Source organism: Clinocottus analis, unplaced genomic scaffold (genome assembly GCF_023055335.1).
Source record: "Clinocottus analis isolate CAN_PGR_092001 unplaced genomic scaffold, fCliAna1.0.p SCAF_5, whole genome shotgun sequence".
NCBI lineage: Eukaryota > Metazoa > Chordata > Actinopteri > Perciformes > Cottidae > Clinocottus > Clinocottus analis.
In genome coordinates, this window is record NW_027176207.1 from 14,185,324 (window position 1) to 14,208,591 (window position 23,268).

General features: G+C 40.2%; 2 protein-coding genes across 4 annotated transcripts; one reads left to right on the top strand and one right to left on the bottom strand.

The window, feature by feature from the left end:
• The first annotated feature begins 2,173 nt into the window (after nucleotides 1-2,173).
• On the top strand, nucleotides 2,174-12,058 carry zgc:163098 (uncharacterized protein LOC100037380 homolog). Of its 3 annotated transcripts, none has more exons than XM_068599791.1 (24): nucleotides 2,174-2,303; nucleotides 3,339-3,423; nucleotides 3,576-3,687; nucleotides 4,557-4,666; nucleotides 4,810-4,877; nucleotides 4,977-5,080; nucleotides 5,173-5,237; nucleotides 5,321-5,486; nucleotides 5,560-5,759; nucleotides 6,448-6,491; nucleotides 7,688-7,792; nucleotides 7,878-7,944; nucleotides 8,109-8,278; nucleotides 8,370-8,532; nucleotides 8,630-8,709; nucleotides 8,811-8,898; nucleotides 8,987-9,115; nucleotides 9,282-9,471; nucleotides 9,613-9,693; nucleotides 9,769-9,832; nucleotides 9,951-10,101; nucleotides 10,459-10,569; nucleotides 11,391-11,560; nucleotides 11,676-12,058. In XM_068599791.1, the coding sequence occupies exons 2-24, from the start codon at nucleotides 3,346-3,348 to the stop codon at nucleotides 11,794-11,796; spliced, it is 2,637 nt and encodes an 878-aa protein (XP_068455892.1). In that variant the 5' UTR covers nucleotides 2,174-2,303; nucleotides 3,339-3,345; the 3' UTR covers nucleotides 11,797-12,058. The 3 variants fall into 3 exon arrangements, with proteins under 3 accessions (XP_068455892.1, XP_068455893.1, XP_068455894.1); XM_068599792.1 differs by lacking the exon at nucleotides 2,174-2,303 and adding an exon at nucleotides 2,412-2,501; XM_068599793.1 differs by lacking the exon at nucleotides 2,174-2,303 and adding an exon at nucleotides 2,509-2,595.
• Nucleotides 10,699-21,310, bottom strand: wdr44 (WD repeat domain 44). The gene is made up of 20 exons (XM_068599789.1): nucleotides 20,746-21,310; nucleotides 19,652-19,685; nucleotides 18,551-18,622; nucleotides 17,542-18,154; nucleotides 17,093-17,232; nucleotides 16,891-16,986; nucleotides 16,621-16,757; nucleotides 16,112-16,195; nucleotides 15,906-16,012; nucleotides 15,229-15,380; nucleotides 14,985-15,123; nucleotides 14,824-14,885; nucleotides 14,549-14,665; nucleotides 14,317-14,439; nucleotides 14,026-14,217; nucleotides 13,825-13,926; nucleotides 13,598-13,713; nucleotides 13,342-13,469; nucleotides 13,099-13,233; nucleotides 10,699-13,015 (listed from the first exon to the last, which is right to left on the bottom strand). The coding sequence occupies exons 1-20, from the start codon at nucleotides 20,820-20,822 to the stop codon at nucleotides 12,927-12,929; spliced, it is 2,715 nt and encodes a 904-aa protein (XP_068455890.1). The 5' UTR covers nucleotides 20,823-21,310; the 3' UTR covers nucleotides 10,699-12,926.
• Between the last annotated feature and the right edge of the window lie 1,958 nt (nucleotides 21,311-23,268).

Below are 23,268 nucleotides of genomic sequence, written 5' to 3' on the forward strand. Positions count from 1 at the left end.
TGCTCTTGGGGCCCCTCAATTACCGCAGAATTGAGATTTCCATAACTGTTTTGCTCCCAATGCCTGGAGCTGCAGTGAGTGGTTATGACAAAAAAAAATATGATTAATCACTATGATAACAACAAAATCAGATAAAGCTGTTTAAGAAATGCTAGTGTCATGTGGTGCCACATCCCCCTGAAGAGGCAACTAATACTGTAACATATTGCATCAGATATACCAAAGGAGATTACCTCAGAGGCTATAGCGTCCAAATACGGCCATTACTGCCCTACTTTGTTCACTGGTTAGCAATTATGGTTTATCATTTACTGCTAATCCTGGTTAAGGGACAGCTACTGGAAGACTGGAGAGTGGAAGGTCCAAGCAAATAATTAACCCGCCATAAATCTTCGCTGTAATAATTTCCAAAGCAGCATTAATCTATTTCCAGGTCCTATGTCCCTTTCTCCCCTATTTTCACACCAGAGAAGAACTAAAATAGCCCAAATGCATCTTGTCTACCATTTTATGGGTAAATCATTCTTCCGCAGAGCCGTACAACTGTTCAATCTGTCAAAGTCTATCAAAGGTACTGTGTTAGACTTCTCTGCATATTCTCCTCCCCCTCTAATATGCACAGGCCCCAAACCACTCACTCACAATTTATACACAGGGTTCACTATCTACTGGCTATGTTAGCCCCCTGCACAACGCCCCTACTGGCTACTGGCTATGTTAGCCCTCTGCACAACACACCGCCCTCCCTCCACCCCAGCCTGGACTTCTTCTCACCCAACTTGTTTTTACTTTTTATTTTATTTTTTTGACAATCTTTTTTCATAGTGTGTGTATGTATATATTATGTTGTGTGATGTCTTGAGCTACTTGGACCCTGAATTTCCCTTCAGGGATCAATAAAGTAATTATCTATCCATCTATCCATCTTATTATTGTGAAGCATTTATAATGTGAATGTTTGCTTTGTACTTTCAGTCCGTATCTTCCCTCTGTAGCTTAGTGGTACTTCAGAAGACACTGTTCAAACTGTTTTCTTTTAAATAGTGTGGTTTTTGAATGGCACAACATGGCATAGTTTATTGCTCTTCTGCTGCGATTCATGCCAAGTATGCTCTAAAACAGCTTGCTAGACCTAACTTTGTCACTGACGTCAATTTTCTTTACTGACAAATCTTGTGAATATGGTGTAAAGAAAGTGTCAAGTCATAATTTCCGCGGTACCTACATTTCCTGAAGGCAGGTCCTCAGCCTCCTATGTTATGCTGGCAGTTTTCATACCAGCCCCTGTAGTTGATATCGCAACCACCATACCAAAAGTCTGAAAAGACATTGAATAGTGTAAATGTAAATGGGCGAGTCTAATCACCAAAATATTATTATCAACAGAGAGAAAGGAGTTTATAGAGTTAAAAATGAAACAACTGTGTTTGTCCCTATGCTGCTACGGGTCTCGACTGCTTATTTTCCATTGCTGCCAGACTTTAAAAAAACAGCACTTAAAGCTAATGTATTTAAATCTGCTTTTAAGAAAGGAAGAAGAAGAAAGTATGCTTTATTAATCCACTTGGGGAAATTGTGAATGATACATCAGCTGAGTATTTCCTCTCTGTTGATTGAATATTTTGGGGATTTGTTGACTTGCTTGCTTTGGAAGCAGGGGTTTAACAGATGGTTTTGTAGAAAATCCACTCCATTCATATTTCTTGTGGAATTTTCTAGTTATTATTATTTTTCACTGCATATATTTATATACACTTCATATGCACTGAATATAGGCCTACTTTGAATTTTTGCACTTTCTTTATTGTTTAATTTTCTTACTTTGTATGCACTCTACTATTTTGTTGTTTATATTAAGTATTTATCATCATCATCATCATCATCAGAAAGTCCAAGACCAGGTTGAACTTCAAACTTCAGCACACTGTTACAGTAGAGGAAACTCTCCTGCCATCGGTGACCTCAGCTCATGTGGGAATACGAGGGAGCGCTCCTCGTATAAACTGCAGCAGTAAGCACACGAATAATTTGACAACACATTTTAAGAAAGTCAAAATTCCCCCACGAGAGAAACGCCTTCCGCTGTGAACATATATAAATAAATAAATATATATATATATAGCGTTATGTGTAGGTGCAGAAGACAGACTCGTTTACTACCTTGCGAACGGAGCCCACCGAGCAGGCGTCCTCCGTTCCAGTCGACCGTCTCGCCTCCTCGTAGCTTCGTGTTTGGTTGTAGAAATCTACTGTCGTCGCTGCCCCAAAACAAAAAATGGTGAAGCAATAGCATGACACACATTGTAAGTTACAGTTTCAGCTCACGCGGTGAGCCATGTGCATGCAGTGCGGTGTAATGCTCATCCTGTGCGGGTCAGTCGGGCGCTTTTCATGTGGCGTTTACCAGAAGAAAATAAGAGGACTGTTGCGGTAGCTAGCGTTAGCCGATGGACTCACTGTGGCAGCAAGAGCTAGCAGATAGATGCTGGCGGATAGAAAGGGTTTGTTGCATGTCTGTGTGGTGTTGTGAGGTTATCAGAGGGAATGTTCGACGGGTAAAATGCCCGCGGTGTGCAGCGTTACTCGTGTGTAAAGGTAAAAGTGGGGTTTAGTTTAGTGATAGGGTAAATCTAGCTAAGCTAATCATTACTGTTAGCTCATGTTAGCAAAGTGTCACGATAGCTCATGTTTAGTCAAGGGCCCTTTTTCTGTTTTTAAACATCGATTGTGCTGCAAACTGAACAAAAACAACGGCGTGGGTCCCCTCAAAGGACTCCCAGTACGTTTGTTTACTGGTTTCAAGAGGAAACGATGTATAAAAATAGAGTGAATCTGGTCGTGAGGTTTAAACAGCCCCTCTCACCATATGTTTGAGACAGTTGGCAGTGTATTTGTCTTGGGGGGGTGAATATTGTGTTGTTCAAATGTGCAAAGTTTAAAGCCTTAACAACTCCTTCTGTTTGTTTCCCTCACATTTTGACTGCATCTATTAACGTTATATGATCACACGAAGGACTTCCAAATATCATGCAAAACTGAACAGAACATATGGATTCATGCAGTTTTTGTTTGCTTGGGGTCCTGTCCCTTTGAGGACCAAGGATGTGTCTCACTATTTATTGTTCCTCACTGACCCTGAAAGTCTTGCACGTTTGTGCTCACAACTGAAAGAAAGGATGTCAGACTCCTTTCAGACATTGATGCAAAGATTTTTAACTTCCAAAGGCAGTTTTCTGCTACAAAAATAAAAGGGATTATGTCAGATTTAACAGATATCACTGCCGTTCTTTTTGAATTCCTTTAAGTTGTTTTACTTTTATTTATTGTTGTTTTTGCAGTTCGAGCATGGCAGATAGAAAAGGAAAACCTGTCATTCCGATCAAAACACTCTCAAAGAAAGAACAAGAAGACCTGAAGAAAAAGGTATGGAGGTTTGGGGCTAATATTTTATATGATTTAGTGCTTTTTGAATTTTGAAAACTGATCACCAATACTAGACTTGTGTATTTGGTCAACAGTGAACCAAGGGATGAATGAGATGCATTTATTGAACATGTTTCTGTGTGACTTTCTAGGCGGAAGAAAAAGCAGCAGAGGTTTTTGAAGAATTCTTGGCATCTTTTGAGACTAATGAGAAGAGCGGAGTGAAAACCTTTGTCCGCGGGGGCATTGTCAATGCTACTAAAGGTCAGCAGCCAAGACTTCATGAATCTCAATCGTGCATTATGATGATAGTTGCAGCCACATCACAAGTCTCTTCCACTTTCTTTGCATGGTATTTCTGGGCAAAAGATGAATTATGAGTTATCCGTTCCAATAATGAATTGGAAATCAAAAAATTGAACTGAAAATAGTTATTTTAAAATATCAGGCTGACTCGGCCGTGAAATAGTTCACCGTCTTAAATTAGTGCTCGTATCTTTTGAATGGCTTAATAAAATTCATGCACTCTGCGGTGCCAAAGTCAGCAGTCCATTATCGCTGTAATTTAAAAAAAGTAAATCTCTTCCAACACTGAGCAGATCTTCAACTAACTCACACATAAAGACATTGCTAACACAGCAGCTAACTGAGCCGCTCAGATCCGTGTTGTAGTGCTCGAGATTGGTCTCGGTCCCAAGGCCATCTTTTTGAGGTCTCATCTCGGAGTCGACTGCATTTTTTTTTTTTTTTTACATATTCTTGCATTGTCTGATTAATCTGATCATTACCAGGATTATTCATAGACTACAAAGGAACCTCACCAAAAATTCTCCTGTGCCTTTTGATTATTTTATCAAGGCGTTTTTCAACGTACACGTATACAGTTTATATGGCAATAAAAGAGGTAAACAAGAGGAATCTTCATTTATTTTTGTGTGTGTTTTAATGTCAATCTTTCAGATCTTGAGTTTATCATGCAGTGTGGGACTCACCTGGCCTTGGTCCTAGTCTTGCTTTATGTACTCTTGACTACAACACTGGCTCTAACTTACTATTACTCAAACTATAGTTTGCACACCTAAATAATTGTTGTATAGTCTATATTCAATGCTTGCTTTGCTTACTTTTTGCAGAAGAGGAAGCAGCAGAGGTCAAGAAAAATAAGCTGTATCGACCTGCTAGCAAATTTGTCCCTGTGTCCCAGCATGGCTCACCAGTATCATCTGCTGAAAGCAAAAAATCTGTAAGTTTGTACTCCAATGTTTGTATATTAGTATAATGTACTGAATTAAGTAAGAATGAAAACTTACTATAACCTTTAAATGTTGCTTGGTTAATGATAATAATCATAATAATAACCACAATGGCTACTTGTTTGATTAATAGACGTTTAAAAAAAAGACAGACGAAAAGAAGAAGAGTAATCTGGAACTCTTCAAAGAAGAACTTAAGCTGTAAGTCTTTTTGTAAATATGCCTAGTATCATGTTTCAGTTCAATAAGTTGATATATTTTTGCAAAGTATGAGCCTAAAATTGGGTTTGAACAATGCAGAATACAAGAAGAGCGAGAGGAAAGATATAAGAGAAAGAAAAATGACACTGGTGGTGGTGGAGGAGGATTTGGAGAACTGGACACACCGTTATCTGGACGGTCAGGTAAGAATATCTCAACAAAAATTGGTCTGTTGATTGAAAATGTCTATCCTCTAAATCATGCTTACCTCAATCCTGCTTTTTCCCCCTGACAGTATTGTATGATGACCTGACAGTGCCAACCACTACTAACCTCTACATTAGTTGCATTAGCCCAAAGGTAAAGGAGCACACTGAGTTTGATCGGCTCCACTCAGCATCAATGTACATCTCTCACTGTTCATTTTTTTCCTGCTTTTTCAGATGAACGAGGAGATTCTCTGCAAAGAGTTTGGTAAGTACGGTCCCCTGGCCAGTGTGAAGATCATGTGGCCCCGAACAGACGAGGAGCGCTGCAGGACGTCCAACAGAGCCTTTGTGGCTTTCATGACACGGAAAGATGCAGAAAGAGCCTTGGCTTCACTTGATGGTACAGTTGACTCTTAAGAATATCTAACAATTCCAACTGTATGGTTATGCTCAACACTGACTGTGATTTATAGGTAAAGTGATTATGGGGTTTGAAATGAAGCTCGGATGGGGAAAACCAGCTCGGATTCCACCCCAGCCTCTCTACACACCGGTGGGTGTGAGGGCCACACCGCCGCCTCAGTCTGGTCTCCCTTTCAATGCTCAGCCAAGAGATCGCTTCCGTAATGACTTCACCAAGCCGCTTGGCATGTCCAAAGGAGAGCTAGACAAGGTAAAGTTGTCTCTGCTCTCTGGGGTGTTTGCATGACCATTGTTTCTCTGTAATATGTGTTTAGCACGACAGGCTTAAGTGGTGGATAGTGGTGCACTAGAAACGGGAATTACAGTTTTTACAATATTAGATTATTAAGGAAGATGAGTCTTTAGAGAAGATTTTCCTACATACTTATGTAAGGAGTAATGCTCTAAGCTTTCTGCCATTTTTGTTTGAGAAATATGCACACCCTGAAAATGTGTTGTTTGGCCTCAATATTAAATACTAAATACAAACATTTAAAACTGCACTGAATTCTACAACTGATTCAGAATAAGACAATGTAATCAGTCATCGTCATCCATTGTAAATAGTTGTGTTATTTTGCATGTTTGTTCTTTCATCTAATTGATCACCACTTCCATGCAGTGCCATATCACAGGGCGCAGGGTAAATAAATGCACTAATTCAAAGTAACATAACACTTTGACGTTGTATACAAAATGTAAATATAAACCTTTTTGATAAATTAGCTGAGCTGGTTTTGCATTTTAGAATAGTTTCCTAAAGCTGTGTCACTCTCCCCTCATTTCACTGACTATGAATGCTATCGTGGTTTTCTATGCTGTATGTATCCTGCAGTGTTTCATCTGTACAAGTACTCACTTTTTAATATTCTCAATATTTGATTTGACTTCACAAACAGACTCTGTCCGAAGCCGTAGTCAAAGTGGTTATCCCAACCGAAAGGTACACACACTCTTCTTACTACGACTGACCAGCTGTAATAACACCAGTGTCATACGACCCATACAGATTCAGGCAGGAGGTTCCGGTCCTCAGAGCTGTTAATGCATCCGACATACAGGATAAAGGTGTAAACAGCCCGGTGGACATTTTAACATCTCAGGGTTCTTATTGTAGATGTCAAACGTCCTGATGGCCTCAGATTTACATTCAACGAATGCAGTTAGTATTTTATTTTGTGGATGCTAGTATTTGCTGCTTTTATTTTGCTCTAATACTCAGATAATTAATGTTGTTCCTTACCATTTTATTAATATGTGTTATTGTGAAAAGCAGTAGACTGTGTAAATGACTGTCAGAGCCATTGATTTAAACCAACATCTTTGAGCCCGGGTATCCCATGGGTAGGCTGAGACACTGCAGACCGATACAGCTAGAAGGCAGATAGATTTAATATTAACCCAAGTCAGACGACGTGGAATCATGCTGGTGCCATAAATCAAACTAAGTACTGCTTCAGGTTAGTGTAGTGAGTAATGTGAAGGTCTAACTGCAGTGCTAGCTCTGACACACAATCAGGTAACACTGCATGAACACACTGATGCTCCTGTTCAGAGAGGATTCAGGCCTGAAGCCCCAATCCACACTAACTTCTCGATATCACCTTAATGCTGACTTATCTGTGTGAATATGTGTTGTACTAGTTATCATCAGATTTCTTTATTTTCTTTTTTTTGACCATCGCAATATTTTTACTACATAAAATCCGGCCTGTAAAATGTCATATCATGACATGTTGTTGGAACCATTTCTACAATTAAGGTAGAATGGCTAAACTTTGGATTGGGGCTTTCTCATCTTAGAATCCAAGTCAGTGAATAGAGGCCGTGATGTTGTGTAATTTCTTTTACCCTTTCCATGAACACAGAGACCCAGAAACATTGAAGTATGCTGACACACTGTCTGCACAGAGGACAGTGACTATGCAGTTTTGCAAAATGGACCAGGGGCTGTCGCCTTATTATGGTCAATATTTTGTCAAATTGCAACACTGTTGGGGGTCAACTGCATTCAATCTGACGGTCAGCCTGCAGCTTGCATGGTCCACTAGTTCAGCGTGAAGAGGTTTTAGAGATCTCAGCCTGTAACTGACCGACACCGTGCAAACTCTGCTCTGATACACTCTTCTTTTCCTCCAGGAACCTATCATTCCTCATTCACAGGATGATAGAGTTTGTGGTACGTGAAGGTCCCGTGTTTGAAGCCGTAATTATGAACAAGGAGAAAAGCAATCCAGATTACAGGTAAGAATCACTGGACCTGGCCGTGTCTTGGCCTTCGTGACCTCGAAGGGTGCATATTTGATTCTCTTCTTCTTTATTGTTTCAGGTTCCTTTTTGACAACAAAAGCCAAGATCATGTCTACTATCGCTGGAAACTGTTCTCCATCCTGCAGGTATGTTTTTACTGCAACGCCTTGTTTCTTCAGACTTTTAGGATTTTACCTGGAAGAAGTAAAAGCTGTTCTCTACTTTCCCTGTTAATCTCACGAGTCATGCTCCAATTCTTTCTATCGTTTTTTTGTTGTTTCTATTCACCTGGCCTCCATCTTTACCTCAGGGACAGTCCCCGACAGAGTGGAGGACGGCAGACTTTCGTATGTTCCGGGGAGGCTCCATGTGGAGACCCCCGATCATAAACAATTACTCTGAGAGAGATGAAGACAGGGCAGATGAGGAGGAGGATGTTCCCCCTGAGGAAGAGGTGAAGAAAGGGCAGCTCAGAACTGAGTAAGTGTGTCCAGCCAGCATAGTGACATTTATTTATGCGTATCACTTTAGTGGAATTCAATGTAAACCTGTGTTGTTCTATGCAATTCAGGCACAAACTGAGGCTGGAGACGTTGCTTAAAGAGCTCACTCCAGGAAGAGAAGATATCGCCAATGCCATGCTGTTCTGTCTTGAGCGAGCAGATGCAGCAGAGGAAGTAGTGGGACACATCACTGAATCTTTTTCCTTGCTTCAGACGCCCCTTCAGAAGAAGGCCAGTCTTTATAGAAACAAAGTTGCACAGAAGATCTATGTATACCATAGTTGATTTTACTCACCTTTTTTATTTTGTATTGTCGTCTTTCCCACAGATGGCCAGATTGTATCTTGTGTCAGATATCTTACACAATTCGTGTGCCAAAGTAGCCGGTGCATCATATTATCGTAAATAGTAAGATACTTTCCCTCAAATCAGCTTTCACACTTTTTTGCCATCTTTTATTTCTTCTCCATGTGACAGTGTTAATGTGTTTTTTGGCTCTGTCTTTATAGTTTTGAAACAAAGCTAACACAGATATTTGGAGACCTTAATGCGGCACATAAAAACATACAAGCCAGGCTGCAGGCAGAACAGTTTAAGGTAACCATGTGTTTTCGTTTGCTTCACTCAAGGACATTTACCATAACAAACAACAAAAGGAAAGCATTTCTATTCTCTGTCTTCACAGCAAAAGGTCACATGTTGTTTTAGAGCATGGGAAGACTGGGCCATATACCCGGAGCCTTATTTAATCCACCTTCAAAACATCTTTCTGGGCTATGCTAAAGCAGTGGAGGAGTTGAAAGACACAGCAGAGGTGATTTATTTCTGCTCATTATGGATATTAATGTCTTTTTCCTAATGGCAGTTCAACAAATTTGACAGCTCTTCATGTTAAAACATATTTGCACACAAAGATGTTGATTAAACATATTTGCTCACAAACACTACAAATGTCTGTGCACTTGTCTGTCTCCTTGCAGGAAGTACCCTCCTTTATCGATGGTGCGCCAATGGAAATCGCACCAAGAGATGGGTTACCTTCGCACAGAGCTCCTGTGGATGACCTCGACGGCTGCCCCTTAGGCTGGGACCCTTTGGACGGAGTCCCTGTTGATGACATAGACGGTGTTCCCTTAGGGGTAGCCATTGATGACATTGATGGAATGCCCTGTGAGTCCACACTCGTATCAAAAGCACACTTTCAACCAGAAGTTCACTGTTTCCTGTCCTTGTTGTCAATTATCTGCCGAACTCAAATGTAATGAATCAATCAATCTATACTTGTCCTCACCGTCTCTTTTTTTTCCTCAGTGGAGGAGAGCAATGTTCCTCTCTCCAGAGTGCCTTTGTCTAAGTGGGAGAAGACGTCTGATAGTGGGACATTTGTTCAAGGTAACGCAGGTAAAGATACACTCATAGATCATATCCATCTTCTCCTTTCTGCTCACCTTTTCTTTTCTCTCTCAGCCAAGACTGATTCAAAGTGGGACATGGTGGTGGAGCCAAGCAATGAAGATGAAGTGAATGTAAGGTAAGGCCTCTGTGGTTGGTATCGATGCTTTATGCATCTACATTTGCGAGAAGCACACACTCTGTACATATACTGTCAAAAGGTATGGAATTGTATTGTTCTTCTCTCCTGGTGACAGGGCCAACTCACAGGACGGAGATGAAGACTCACAGAGTGACAGTAGTGATGACTCCGGCAGATTGTCCAAGTATGAGAGTGCAGACTTTCAGAGCTCCCTCAAAAGTTTCCAGATGTCTGAGAGCAAAAGGAAACGGTTGAGAGAGCTGGAGGCAAGTCCATATTCAATTTCTTTTGGTTTTATATAAATGTGGTTGTCGTCCTGTAGTATTTGTTCCGATTCAACCCACCCTATTCGGGAAATCACTTAAATAACCGTTTTAAATCAGAAATATACATAATTTCAGATTTTTAGGAAGGATGATGCTGTTGAAATGTAGTTAGTGTTTTATTTTGGAATCACTTGTTGAATAAAACAGCTTGAACAAAGGTCTATGAGCTGATCCTGATTCCCTTACACCAATTTACATTTGACTCAATAGTGAGCTGCCGTCCAACGGTAACTGTTTTAAAATGTCAAATGATAGTGAGATAAATATGCAGAACTGATTAGATGTGTCTTGACACAGGTAAAGGTCATGAAGACCCAAGATGAGCTGGAATCCGGCAAGAGGTCGAGGAAGTCTGGAATGAGCATACAACAACAAGTGGAGCACTACAGGAATAAACTTCTACAGAAGGTGGGCGACTGGATGCTTGTTTGATTTCACCCTCAGAAACTGCGAAGAGGCAGTTCATTATGCACAGTTATTATATACACACCTTTTTATTCGACTGTCTCTAAAGCAAAAATGCAACAGTCACTGATATGTAATAGAAATATGTCTTTAATCAACAACAGTGTGGGGCAAAATGTACAGAACATTAAAATTAGACTATGAAATTAGTCAATTGGCACAGTAAAAAACAGTGTTACTGATGCAAAGCACTCAAAAATCGACACAGGCAATGTGGAACTGTAGAGCCACAGGGCTCGCAGTTTCAGATCTGCAGATAACGTACAATTTGTGGCACCTACAGAAAAGGAAAGTCTCACTAAAGTTGCTGTTTGAGTTGAACACACAATTGATGGTTTGTTTACTCCAGCACAGTCTCTGTTGAATAATTAAGAACAGTTTACTCTGCCCCAAATATTTTGGTAGTATTTTGCTGCTAATATTTTTGGCCACACAGAGGAAATAGCTTCTATAAAAATTTAAATAAACTTTCTCTGCCTGTAGGTGTCAATGTTGATATGTACTGGTACACCACCTGCAGGTCTGTAATAATTATGTTAATAGGTGGAATAGTTAAGCACTGGCATGACATCGACAAAGCAGCTGCCCATTGTGGTGAACCGGCAAGCCATTATGGACAAATGAGTGGGTTTGTGAAGTACAAGCAGGTTCCATGTCGTGTTTTGCGTCTCAACAGGTAAAGACATAGAAGCCTTTAGCGGACTTCATTGGGATTATATATATATATTTAGATTTATATATATTTTTTACCCTGTCAACTATAGGAGTTTGAAAAAGATGAAGAAAAGAATGAGAAAAAGTCTAAAGACAAGTCAAAAGATGACCGAAGGGACAAAGACAAGAGCAAAAGAAGCGAAGACGGGGTCAAGCGACGAGGATGGAGTCGAGACCCCGATGACAAGACCCCGAAGTCGAGGAGCATCTCCCCGTCAAAGCAAGTGCAATGAGATGTTTTTGTAGAGTTCATCTGTATTCCTTTTCTTAAAGTCAATCTGTTAAATATGTTTGTTAAATATGTTCAACCCTTCTTTTGTTTTTCCTTTTGACAGGACAAGGTCTCCTAAATGGTCCAAGCGGTCCCGATCACCATCTCCAGACCGGAGGACAAGGAAGTCCAGGTCACGGTCGCCGCACCGCTCCCACAAGAAGGCGAAGAAGAGCAAACATTGACTCTCAACTTTGACCCTTGTCCTCCACTGGCCTGCTGGTGTCCGTAGGTTACTCACTCCGCTTAAAACTGACAGACTCGTCGGTTTTCTTGGTCCCAACTCACTATCCATTTAGCATCCAGATTCAGCACTCGTTTTGTATGATGAAGTTTGAACACTGTAACTAATTATATATATTTTTGTTTTTATGTTTGTTTTTAAAATGATAACCAGAAATGTTGCTGCAAAGATCTGAAACTAAATAAATCACTGTTGGTGATGAATGCGTGTGTGTGGAGAACATGTTTGGTAGGGCCAGGTATCGAAACATTTTTAGTTTGTTTGGACTTTTATTGAGGAAATTAATGAAGCATATGGTTCGGCGACAAATATGCAATTTTACACACTGAATTTACACTACTATTTTAGAATGAAATGTGCTTTCATTGAACAAAACTGTTTATCAAAAGTACTTAAGAGCCAGTATTGTTTCTGAAAAAGTGCGAGATACCCAGCCCTATTCATTAGTAACCATATTCAGATGTCCTGACCCTGGATTTGCAGTCATCTGCTAAAATGTTTGATATATTTTAGAAGGCTTGAGGAGTTGAATTTAGAAAAGCAATCAAGATTTCATAGGCACAAATTTCAAACCACCTTGATTTCAAGAAAATGGTTCCATCTCTTTACATAAGACACATTCAGCTTTGAGACTGATATTAGGACAGTGTCTTGCACTTAACTTATTTGAAACGTGAAAGCAAAAAGAAATTAGTACGCTGCCCATTCTACTACAACTATAGCATGGTAGCTAAACTCAATCTTTACCACACAGCTGTAAATTAACACATACCTAAACAGACCACACACACTTGGCATTTCTGGCTCTTTTTTTCTTAACGCCAAACCATTCACAGTTGCTTGGTATTAAAGATAAAAAAAAATTTAAATGTGACAGGGAATCACACCTTGTCTGTATTATACAGTCAATTTCTTCCTCCCAGTCGCTCATCTTCCATTTTAGGGTCCCTGTTCTCCCGAGGAAGCTACAGAAGGCTCTTTGTCTCAGAGCAGTAACCATTAGGTAGTTGGGTGACGGGCTGTCCTTCATCTTCAGGACTGAGTGTGGAAAGCTGACACCCTCACAAGTACTCAGTACTTTTTTACATTGATGAAAACCTTAATGGCTCCAGTGAAGTCAGCGGAGAGTAGAACCTCTGTGTGATCCGTCTTCAGGGCTCCTGCAAACAACAACACTATTTTATAGCACTGAAACGGCAGCCTCTGTGTCATGAAAAATGCCCATGTATTACTTAAAATGTACCTGAGGGTATCGTTTCAGAGTCTGTGGAGTCCAGGCTCTTACACTCTGCTTCTGGTTTGTCTGCTCCAGCTTCTTGTGGAACAATAAGGCCTGGGTGCGGTGCAAAAATTGCTGAGGTGACGACTGCATTGTGTGCTGAAAGACAAGTACAAGTTTTAGTATCAGCTCAATCAATAGGAACAAATAAATTAGACAGTGGTTGCATTACGATAATGTTTGTCATTCACGACCGAGCACAATTACCTTTAATTCCTTCCCAGAAGTCATTGCGGTCCCGTCGTACGGAAGTGAATTTGCTCAGGTCGTGGTACGTGCTCCAGATGTACACATACTTATCCTCTGAGCCGCTGACTATGAAGGAGTAGTCATGGCTGTAGGTAGATAATCCCAGGGTAAGTTGAGGTGCAGTGCAACATAGAAACAAGACTTTTATGACTCGTCATGAATTGTTGCCACTGCTCGTCAAAGTCAAAGCTACATAAAAGAGAGTCATCCTCACCTGAAGCTCGCCTTGATCTGGCTGCTGCTGTTGACGTAACCTTTGTATTTCATGGATAAAGACAAGTCCCTCAGATCATAAAGGCGAATGCGGGAATCATTTGATGTCACCAAAATCTATCAAAGTGATGGGGGAGGGACATTAGTTATTTACAAGGCTGACAGACGTGCCTCATTACAGTGACAGAAAACACTGCAGACGTATTGGTAGTGGAGATCGGACGCTACCTTGTTCTCTCCCGGTAAAGGTTCAATGCCGGTGATTTTTCGTCCAACTTTGTTCCTGCCTCTGGTGGACCTCACGTGAATTTGAGTGTGGTATTTCAGACGCTAAGCAAACAGAAAAATAAATGTATTCTTGGAACAAATGCCGTCATGACGAGCAAAATAATAATAATATTAAAACCACGTCTTGGCAGAAAAAGGTACCTCTGTGTCATAGAAGATGCATCGGCCATCGTAGGTGCCAATGACGGCATACTTCCCGTTTTGGCAGAAGTTAGCTGCCGTGATGAGGCGCGTCTGGCCGTCCACCTCGTTCCACAACGCCACCTTTTTGTCAGGAATGTTCCAGAGCCGTAGCTTTCCATCCAGAGAGCCACTTAAAAAGTATCGGTCATCCTGGGAAACAAGAGATTTGACTTGAATACAATCTGGGGGCCGAAATTATTAGCCGTGTGATTTGTGGTGAAAGAAGTTACACGGGGTCACGCAACTTACTCTGGGATGGAACGCAATGGCTGTGACAAAATCAATGTGCTGAAAGCAGCAGAGACACTCCCTCCTGGATATGTGCCACAATCTGACCGTTTTATCCATGGAAGAGGAGAGGAGGAAGAAGTTCTGGATTGAAAATGAAGAAAAACAAGTAAGAAGAAAAAAACAGTACTGAGAGTGTCGAAAGTGTGTGAAAAGAGATTAAAGGATAAAATAGTTGGCAGTGAGACATCACCTTTGACCAGGACAAGTCCAGTAGATCAGCCGTATGACCTTTATACTTGCAGAAGGGGACTTGACGGAAAGGGACATTTCTATCTTCTGTGTCTGGATCCTCGGGAGCACAACTTGCCTACGGCGAGAGTACAATCTGTTAGGAGGCTTAAGACTGTAAAATATACAGCATTGCAATATTCAAAACTATTATTAAAATAGCTTAAAAATAGGCAGTTATTATATTTTCTGGAAATGCCCTACGAGCCACGAATCAATAAGGTTGATGTCACTCACCCCGTGGTCGTCAGACTTAGTGGAGCATAAGCTTTCCTGAGAAGGAGACGGTGAAACCCGACCTGGACAAGCCAAAACTGAATCAGAATCGTACTGCCGCTAAATTGAAATAATCCATCATTCAACAACAAGAAAAACATCTGAGATGCTGATGAGGTTACCTTCAGTGTTGTACTTTAATCTCATGTTATTGAAGTAGTCAAAGGCAGTCTTCAAGACCCAGATGCGAACCACATTATCTTGGCCAGCGGTCGCCAGCAGCCTCCCACAGTGGGAGAACTTCATCGTCCAAACGGCCCCCTGAGGAAAAGTCAAAGACGCCGTTGTGAAACCGAGCATTCATTGGTAAATATATTTTCTAAAACTAAAAACATTGAATGTATTTTTGAACTGACATCCTCTTACCACGTGCTCTCCACTAAGGTCCTGCACAACTTTAATCTGATCAAAGTCAAAGGGACCCTTGAAGCTGTGCGCTGCCTTGAACTTAGCGGACCTGGTGTAAGGCATGCCCTCATCGTCACTTGATGACGGATCATCCGGATCTGTATGGAACACTAAGCCCACAAAACAAAAAGCATAACTCAGGTTAAATAACTCAAACCCTTTTAAATGAACGTACACTTCGATATCAGCATTCAGTCTGAAAAATGTAACTTCTGGTGAAGCAGTTTCCATTTTTATTACTATAGAGAGCGTGTTCCAGATTTAATAGCCACACTTTCATCAGGGAAACATTCCTCGGGGAACTATGCCAAATCTTTTGGCATAGCACTCGTTTGGAAAACAGCTTGATGAATACCCACACGCTGACTACATGTAGACACAGAGGTCACGACGCAAAGGAAAATAAGTCAACTGCATCATAAGTGGAACAACTTGTTTATTTTCCACAATTTCTGGTTATGACAGTGCAAGACGTGCATTAAGCTACATTGTGTACTCGTCCAAAAGACAATGTACTGTAAAATGGCATTTAAAGCAGTATATTAACAATTGAAGCAATTTTCCAAATATGCATGTTTTCATTTGAAGTGTTATCTGAAATCTAAGCAACTGTACAAATGCTTGCGTTCTTTTACCTTCATCACGCACACTCTTCACTTTGTTGACGGCCTTCTCTCCATATTCCCCAGCAAGATGCTTGGCCTTCTTAACGGACTTGCCCAGAAACTTTTTAAACTGTGTTCTGGTTAGAAATACGGGACAGCAAAGTATGATATTATATATTCGATCATGTGGTGAGAAGGGGAAGAAAATGAATCCCAGCCATCTGGTATTTCCTTACGTTTTCTGTTTTAGTTTTCCTCCATCTGTGTCCGCCAGTGGAGCCTGAGCCTTGTCATCGTCATCTGACTGTGCTCCATCATTTCTGAGAGGGAAAAATATAACGGATTTACTTTACTACTCTACTTCCTGTAGAAAATGTACCATTTGTTTTAACATGATGAAGCTTTAAAAGCTATTAGTTGGGAAAATGTTACATGCAAATGTACCCGTTTAAAAAGAAGAAAAAAAAACATTTCCAACACTCGCGATGCTATTCACAGCAAGCCCTTGCTAGAAAATCATGTGTTGAATATTGTTTGATAAAAAATGTATTCAATGTATTCTTTCACTTTGATTGTACCTATGTTGCAATACTGGTCAAAGCACCACTTTTTCATTAAAACACAGTGGGTTTCTCAAAAAATTGTTAAAGTATAGAACAGTATCTAGAAAGACATTATACTGGCTACCTGCCCCATTTGAATTGAAAATACTGCCACAAATACATCCAAATAATTTTCCACTTACGTAATGTACTCCTTTGTCCTCCTCATGATGTGCAGAGTGAGAGGATTAATCCCTGCAGGAAGTTTTTCTTCTGCCTGGATTAAAGGGATCTCTTCCCCAGTGTCCAAATTCTTGATCATCACACTGGCCAGAATTTCCTGTTTTAGATAACACACAAGTTCACATTTTGTGTATAAAAAAGGTCGCTGGAAGGAATGTGCAAAAGGTTGGGTTATGGCTTGGATTCAAGCTAAATAAAGGCAACACAAACAAACACAGAGGAACTCTTACTTCATCTGTCAGTTCTCTACCAGAGTTGGAACGTGGACGCTGAGAGCCTGGAGTTTGTCCTCCGCCTTCAGATGAGGCCCGTTCATCCTCATTTTCCTACAAAATGAAAAAACAAGCATTGGTGCGATAAGTAAGCGAAATCCTACCCCATGTAACGTTACATTTTTGAGCATCAAGCAGTCAAGTCTAAAGGCTTGCTGACCTGCGCTGTCACTACTTTGTTTCCACTCGTAGCACTGGCCAGATCCAAGGAATGCTGCAGCTCTTTGGTTAGACTCCTCACTGTGCTGCTCGGAGACACCAGGCCTGAGGGCTCCAGAGCATCGTCGCTGACTGCAGACACTGCAGACAATCGCACAACAGAACACAACACTTCATCTGAAAAACTAGTCAACTATTATGTTTGCTTGATGTACACAAATGCAGCAGTTTTACACTGTTTTGCTAAAACAGTTATGACACCAGACAACAGCAGGACCATAAAACACTTGACTTTCTAGTTGCTTTTTAACCTTATCCACACTATTGCTCAAAATACTTTCCAGCAATGTCAAACACTTTAGGAAAGTAACTCATCTAGCAATGTCTTAAAGGTTGAATTCAACATTTTGAATCATTGTAACAATCATCAACTTCAACAGTTTTTTCTACCTTCCAGTCCAATTGGCCTCAGACACTCCTGAGACTTCTTGGAAGGCAGACTCTGCCAAGACGGTGGAGGTGGTCTTGGTGGAGGACCTCCGCTGGGAGGGGGTGGGCGTGAGGGAGGAGGCTTCTTGGTGCTTGCTACAATGTCTGGTTCCACTGTTAATTGTCGTGGGGGTTTTGTAGGCCCAGAGAAGTCCGAGTCCGCCGCCCTGTCTGTGAACAAGACCTGGTCTAAGATATCCGCAGGTCTCTGGTCCTGCTCCCTTACTGCAGCTACAACAGCCCCATCCAGCTGACTGAGTCCTACGGTGCTGGTGATGTCCGGGGGCTGAACACTTTCTTGTGACCCGACTGATGGTTCTGGAAGATCTGCGGGTTCAAGGCCAGGTAAAGAGCATGCTTCGTTGTTTGTTGCTGCACTTTCCTGTCGTTCCTCTGAACTCTCAACAAGTTGAGGTTCGACAGCTGGTGTCGCTACCTCCACTTCCTGGGCGTGGTTTTCTTTTGGCTCCGGTTCGGCTCCTGTATCCACTTGTAGCTGATCTAACAGTTGAGCCACCTCACCAACATCACCTGCACTTCCCTTTTGACTCTCCTCAATGATGCTGTCAATTATCTATGAGGAAGAAAAAAAACAGTTAATTTAACAACCCGGCAACTATGACGCAAGTTCCCATATCCAGCTCAACTACAACAGAAATATATTGTTGGCTTTACATGTACCTTTTCTTTATTTCTTCAGTTAATAGTGAACATAAAACAAAAACCTGAAGCGAGAGTTATATCTAAATAAAAACCTGGAAGGTACAGCAAAGAACGCACAGCAGGATATGCCATTGATAAAACATACCATCAAAGATATGTGAAAACCACACCTACTTTTTTTTAATATAACACTTTTCAAATGATAAATACAAAATATGTGCTGAAACTCCATTATTATTGAAAAAAACGCTTTCCATTTTCTCACAGTCATCTCACACAGGACCCTGCAACAAAGAGAAACACCTACCAGTAGGGAATCATCTTGCTGAGTCTCAGATGCAGCCACACCTCGTGCAGCGTTTACTGAGCTCTGTAAAAACTGTCCAGAAAACAGAAAAATTACCATCAATTGATACACATTAGAAATAACAAAAGCCAAATGTTAGCTTCGGTCTATATAGAGGCTCATCAAGCACGTCCAAAAAAAAAACATATTTGTATCAGTACTTAAATAGATGTTTAATGCGCACATTTATTTAAATGACCAACATTCATTTATTTTGATGCAACTGCTTGGTATGAGGGTAAACTATGTGACTGACTCTAAGCTAAGCTAAACTAAAGGGTCTACACACTGATTGTGTTTATATGCATGAAACACTGCTCCATAGTGCAATTTTCTCTTGCTCCAAAATCAATGTTTCCAGCCATATTTGCTGATTTAAGGCACAGGACTAATACTGGTCTGTGAGCAACGTTCACTTTGAGAAAGTGTAATTTGAATTTCAGTTCTAACTGTCTGTGGAAAAGGTCAGATGACTCATTTACAATTAATTTACATTTTCCTCGCTGTCAGACGGGATACGCCAGCTAACCAATGCAAGTGGCAGATGTCATGGCTAAGGATTGAGTATTAGCAGCCAGTGACTCATCGCTAAACAGGCTGTGTTAATGTTTTCCCAAAGGGTCCCAATATCTTACCCTGAAGCAACTTAAGACAACTACTAGAAACACTGCATACACCTCTAGATAGTTAAACACCTCATGCTAGAACAGTGTACCGTTTCAGGTCCAATAGCCACCTGTATTAAAATACACAGATTTATTAAAGACCATTTCTGATTAACTTTCAATTTTAACTAGCGAAGTAAGCAAACAGGTAATTTTGCTTTGGAACAACCACTATCAATCAAAAGTAATCTATCTGTTTAAAACAACCAATAACAAACTACCTCAACAGATTTAAAAAAGGAATATAATTTTATTGAACTCCCAACCCCATGTATTAACTACCTCCACTGCACTTTCAAGCCTTGCTAACATTCAAACTAAGTCAGAATAATCATTTCAATGACGACTCAACAGATACGGCCTTGATTCAACAGTGGCTGGGCTTAGATAAACATACCTGAGGCGCAGGAATGGTAAACTTTGTAGGTGACCTAAAAAACACAAAAGGGATAAGGTTCAAAAAGGCAATGAAAGTCAATGTCTAAAACACAACACCATTAAACAAATCTAATCTGAAACCAAACGTGTCATTATTTTATCTGTCACCTTGAGCAGTTAAGCATTAGTAGTGTGAATTACAACTTTTTTATCCCCAAATAGAAATCCAGATTGTCAAACCTCTTTAATCATTAAATACACTTGCTGGACATATTTGCTGTCAAATGTTGTCTGAAAAGTCTAAAAGCAAAAAACAGACAAAACTGTTCTGTGATTGATTCAGTGGTGTGCTGAATGGTGTTTATTAAACAAAAAAATAATAATGAAGAAAGCAACAACAACACAAATCCTAAATAGCCACACGTTTGGTTTCTAAATTTGATCAGTACTAAAAGAGAGAAGCCAGATACAAACAAAATGTCAAGCTCAAAATTACCAACATGGTTAATAACAAGTATGTGTGCTCTTGAATGAATAATGCACAGAATGGATATCCACATGGTGGCTCAACAATTGGTATTTACCCTGATCAAACAGACACGTTCTACAATTTCAAAAAGAGATAAAGTCCAAGGAGCAAAGTAACAGTTTGGGGTAGCTTATGTCAATTCATACACAATATTGGGAAAACATAGCAATGTTTCCTGGTTAATTTGGACTTCAGTAGCTGAACTCACCAGCCAACAATGTCAACCAAATCTATCTTTCTCATTGTTACAATTAACAATACGTTTCGATATAAATTGTCGATTTTATTCCTGGAATAACATCACGTGACCTGAGTATTGCGATTGACTTTCTCTAACACCATACAGCATTACAACAGTTATAATACAATAGTGACTGGATAGTAATGTGCAGCACACTCCAGAGTCTGAAGCAGTTCAGTTTACGTACTACAGAAATGAACATTTTGCCAATTTAACATTAGGTTAATTAGCTGTCATTGCTGAAGTTGGAGAGGTACTGATGGCATTAGATGAAACAATCAGGGGAAAAGGGGACGGTAGTCCCTCTTATCTGAAGTAATAGTATGAAAATGTGTTTCCTTACACTTTGGGAGAAGGAGTCAAGTTAACGTCCTCGGGAGCATCATAGAATTCCTCGGTGTCACTTGTGTCTGACGCCATGCTAACATGAATTTAGCTCACGAGCTAGTCGATTTCAGTCGCCAGGCAGCTGTCTAAAAGCCTAACCTGCGAGATGTAAGTGTCACACACGCATGCACTTGTTTCTCTATACACTTCCGTGTCCTATATCTATGTTATAAATTAAACAGCTTGGTCCAGCCTTCGTCCAACGCTGTCCTGTCCGACGTCACTCCATAACGTTAACTGTTACGGATGAGCCAAATGCTAGGCTAACAACTGTAATCTGGCCGTTCCGACTCACCGACGCTTACCGCTAACTAGCTTTCTGCCCTCTTGTAAATCTGTCGTTCACAGCACAGTATCCTCCAGAAAAACAGACATCGAAAAATGTTGTTTTTACAACAAGCATACTCTCGGTCAGCTGTCAAGATAAAGGGGGCCAGTGAGTCGCGTCATAAACAAACCAGTAACACAAAAAATACATCTAACGAACGAGGTGAGTCAAAGGGCGGGGCCCAGGAGCTCTCTTCTTCTACGGTACTATTGGGGCATTTGGAAGATGATTTTTGAGCGTTATGCTGCCCTCTACTGGATTTGATGAAGAACAGCACATGTCAGAAAAGTGAAAAAAAACAGGGATGGGCTGTCATTTGTATTTTGCAAGCCGATATCAACCCTGATACTGGGCTTTGGGACAAATACCAAAATAGATATTTGACAAATGTATTTTACAACATTGTCTTGAATTTGATTATTAAGGAAAGGTGCCCAAGATATGCAGGCTGCTGACCAAAAAACGTTTTAGTGCTCGTAAGTGGAACATTTTTGCAAATTACCACAAACACATTATGTCTGCAGTGCAATTTCTTGTTACTTATTAGCTGATATGTACACAAATATGGATATGTCTGTGATGTGCCAAACTTGTCTGATAATATCTGCCATGCTCATTGATTCCTTGATCTATTGTCTATTCATTATTATACATTTTATGATCATACCTTCACTTATATCTCCTATCTTTGCATCTTGCTGTATTCTTGGGACCCTGAGTAACGTTTTCTAGGACCTAGCACTGGGCATGTATCAGTTTCTATTTCCCAGTTCAAACATGACCTCCTTCCCTTCCAGGCCTCAAGTATTCATATACATGAAAGCGTCACATATCTCTCACATTTCGCCTATCCTCTCTAAACACTATTGCATACTTGCATACTTAACATTACTCTGCTACTTATAAACACTTGTAACCAAGGGTCACTCACAGTGATAATAAACATTTTTAAAAAAATATTTGAAAATTATGCAGAAATAACAGAGTTTGGAATGTGTGTGTGTCAATGTTTTATTATATACTTTAATTATACAAGAACATTTAATTACATGGTACTTGGATGGTTCATTAACAGCCTGCACAGGCTCATGAGGTGAGAATTGGCTGGTAAAATATCTGCATAAATTAGCAGCTGCAGGTCCCTTCATTCACACATCACACAGGCTGGCACTTAGAACTGTAAAGCCGTCAACAGTTAATCAAAATTAGCATTGAATTTTAAGTCCGTTCTGAAGGGCTCTTTGTTCCAGATCAATGCATCAGTTGATTAATAATGAGCTTGCAATTTCATTGATGATTGGAGAGGACAAAAAGGTGGCAATGGTAGATGAGTGATTATTGAAATAGCCTCAGTGCATTTTAATGAATGCATATGGTAATTTGTATATTTCAATATTGTAGACCATACGTGCGTTCATATTATCAAGCGTGCATAGAATATGAATTGCAAAATTGATTACTGTTGTGCTTTAAGATTTTTAATTATCCTATTATTAACATGTTCCAAACTAAAACCCAAAGTCCGCGCATTTGCATCAAACAGTTGCTCTTTTATTGGTAAGCTTTGGTAACATTTAAGAATTTAGGAGTATTTCAAATGTAGAGTTGACTAAATATAGAATTGATACATTATTGCTTCAACTTTTGATTATAAACAAGTTAACCTATTAGTTAATAGTAATACAATGGTTTAATGAGTGCCAAGTATACGAATCTTGACAATTCTGTAGCAGCATTCAAAGATAAATATCAGGTATGATTTAATTAATTAAACAATACAAAATAAATAAATAAATGTGGTTAGACTGTCTCCTCTGTTGTGGAAGCTTCTGTGTGGAAATAAAGTTTGTGTGTGTGTGTGTGTGTGTGTGTGTGTGTGTGTGTGTGTGTGTGTGTGTGTGTGTGTGTGTGTGTGTGTGTCCCTTTGGCAACAATTGAATTTGAGAGCAAGAGATAAAGACCTAAGTGTCAGCACTTGTTGTGATAATAGCAAGAATATATAGTGAAGGGTTTTAGTAATGGTTGTTGACTGTAATATCCACTGCATCTGTTCAGGTAATGTGAAAACAGTAAGTTTAGCATGTCTAATTTAGCGTCTCGAATTAGTTTTCACCCTCTAATATTAAACAAAGGTGGTGCTTCTGCTTTATT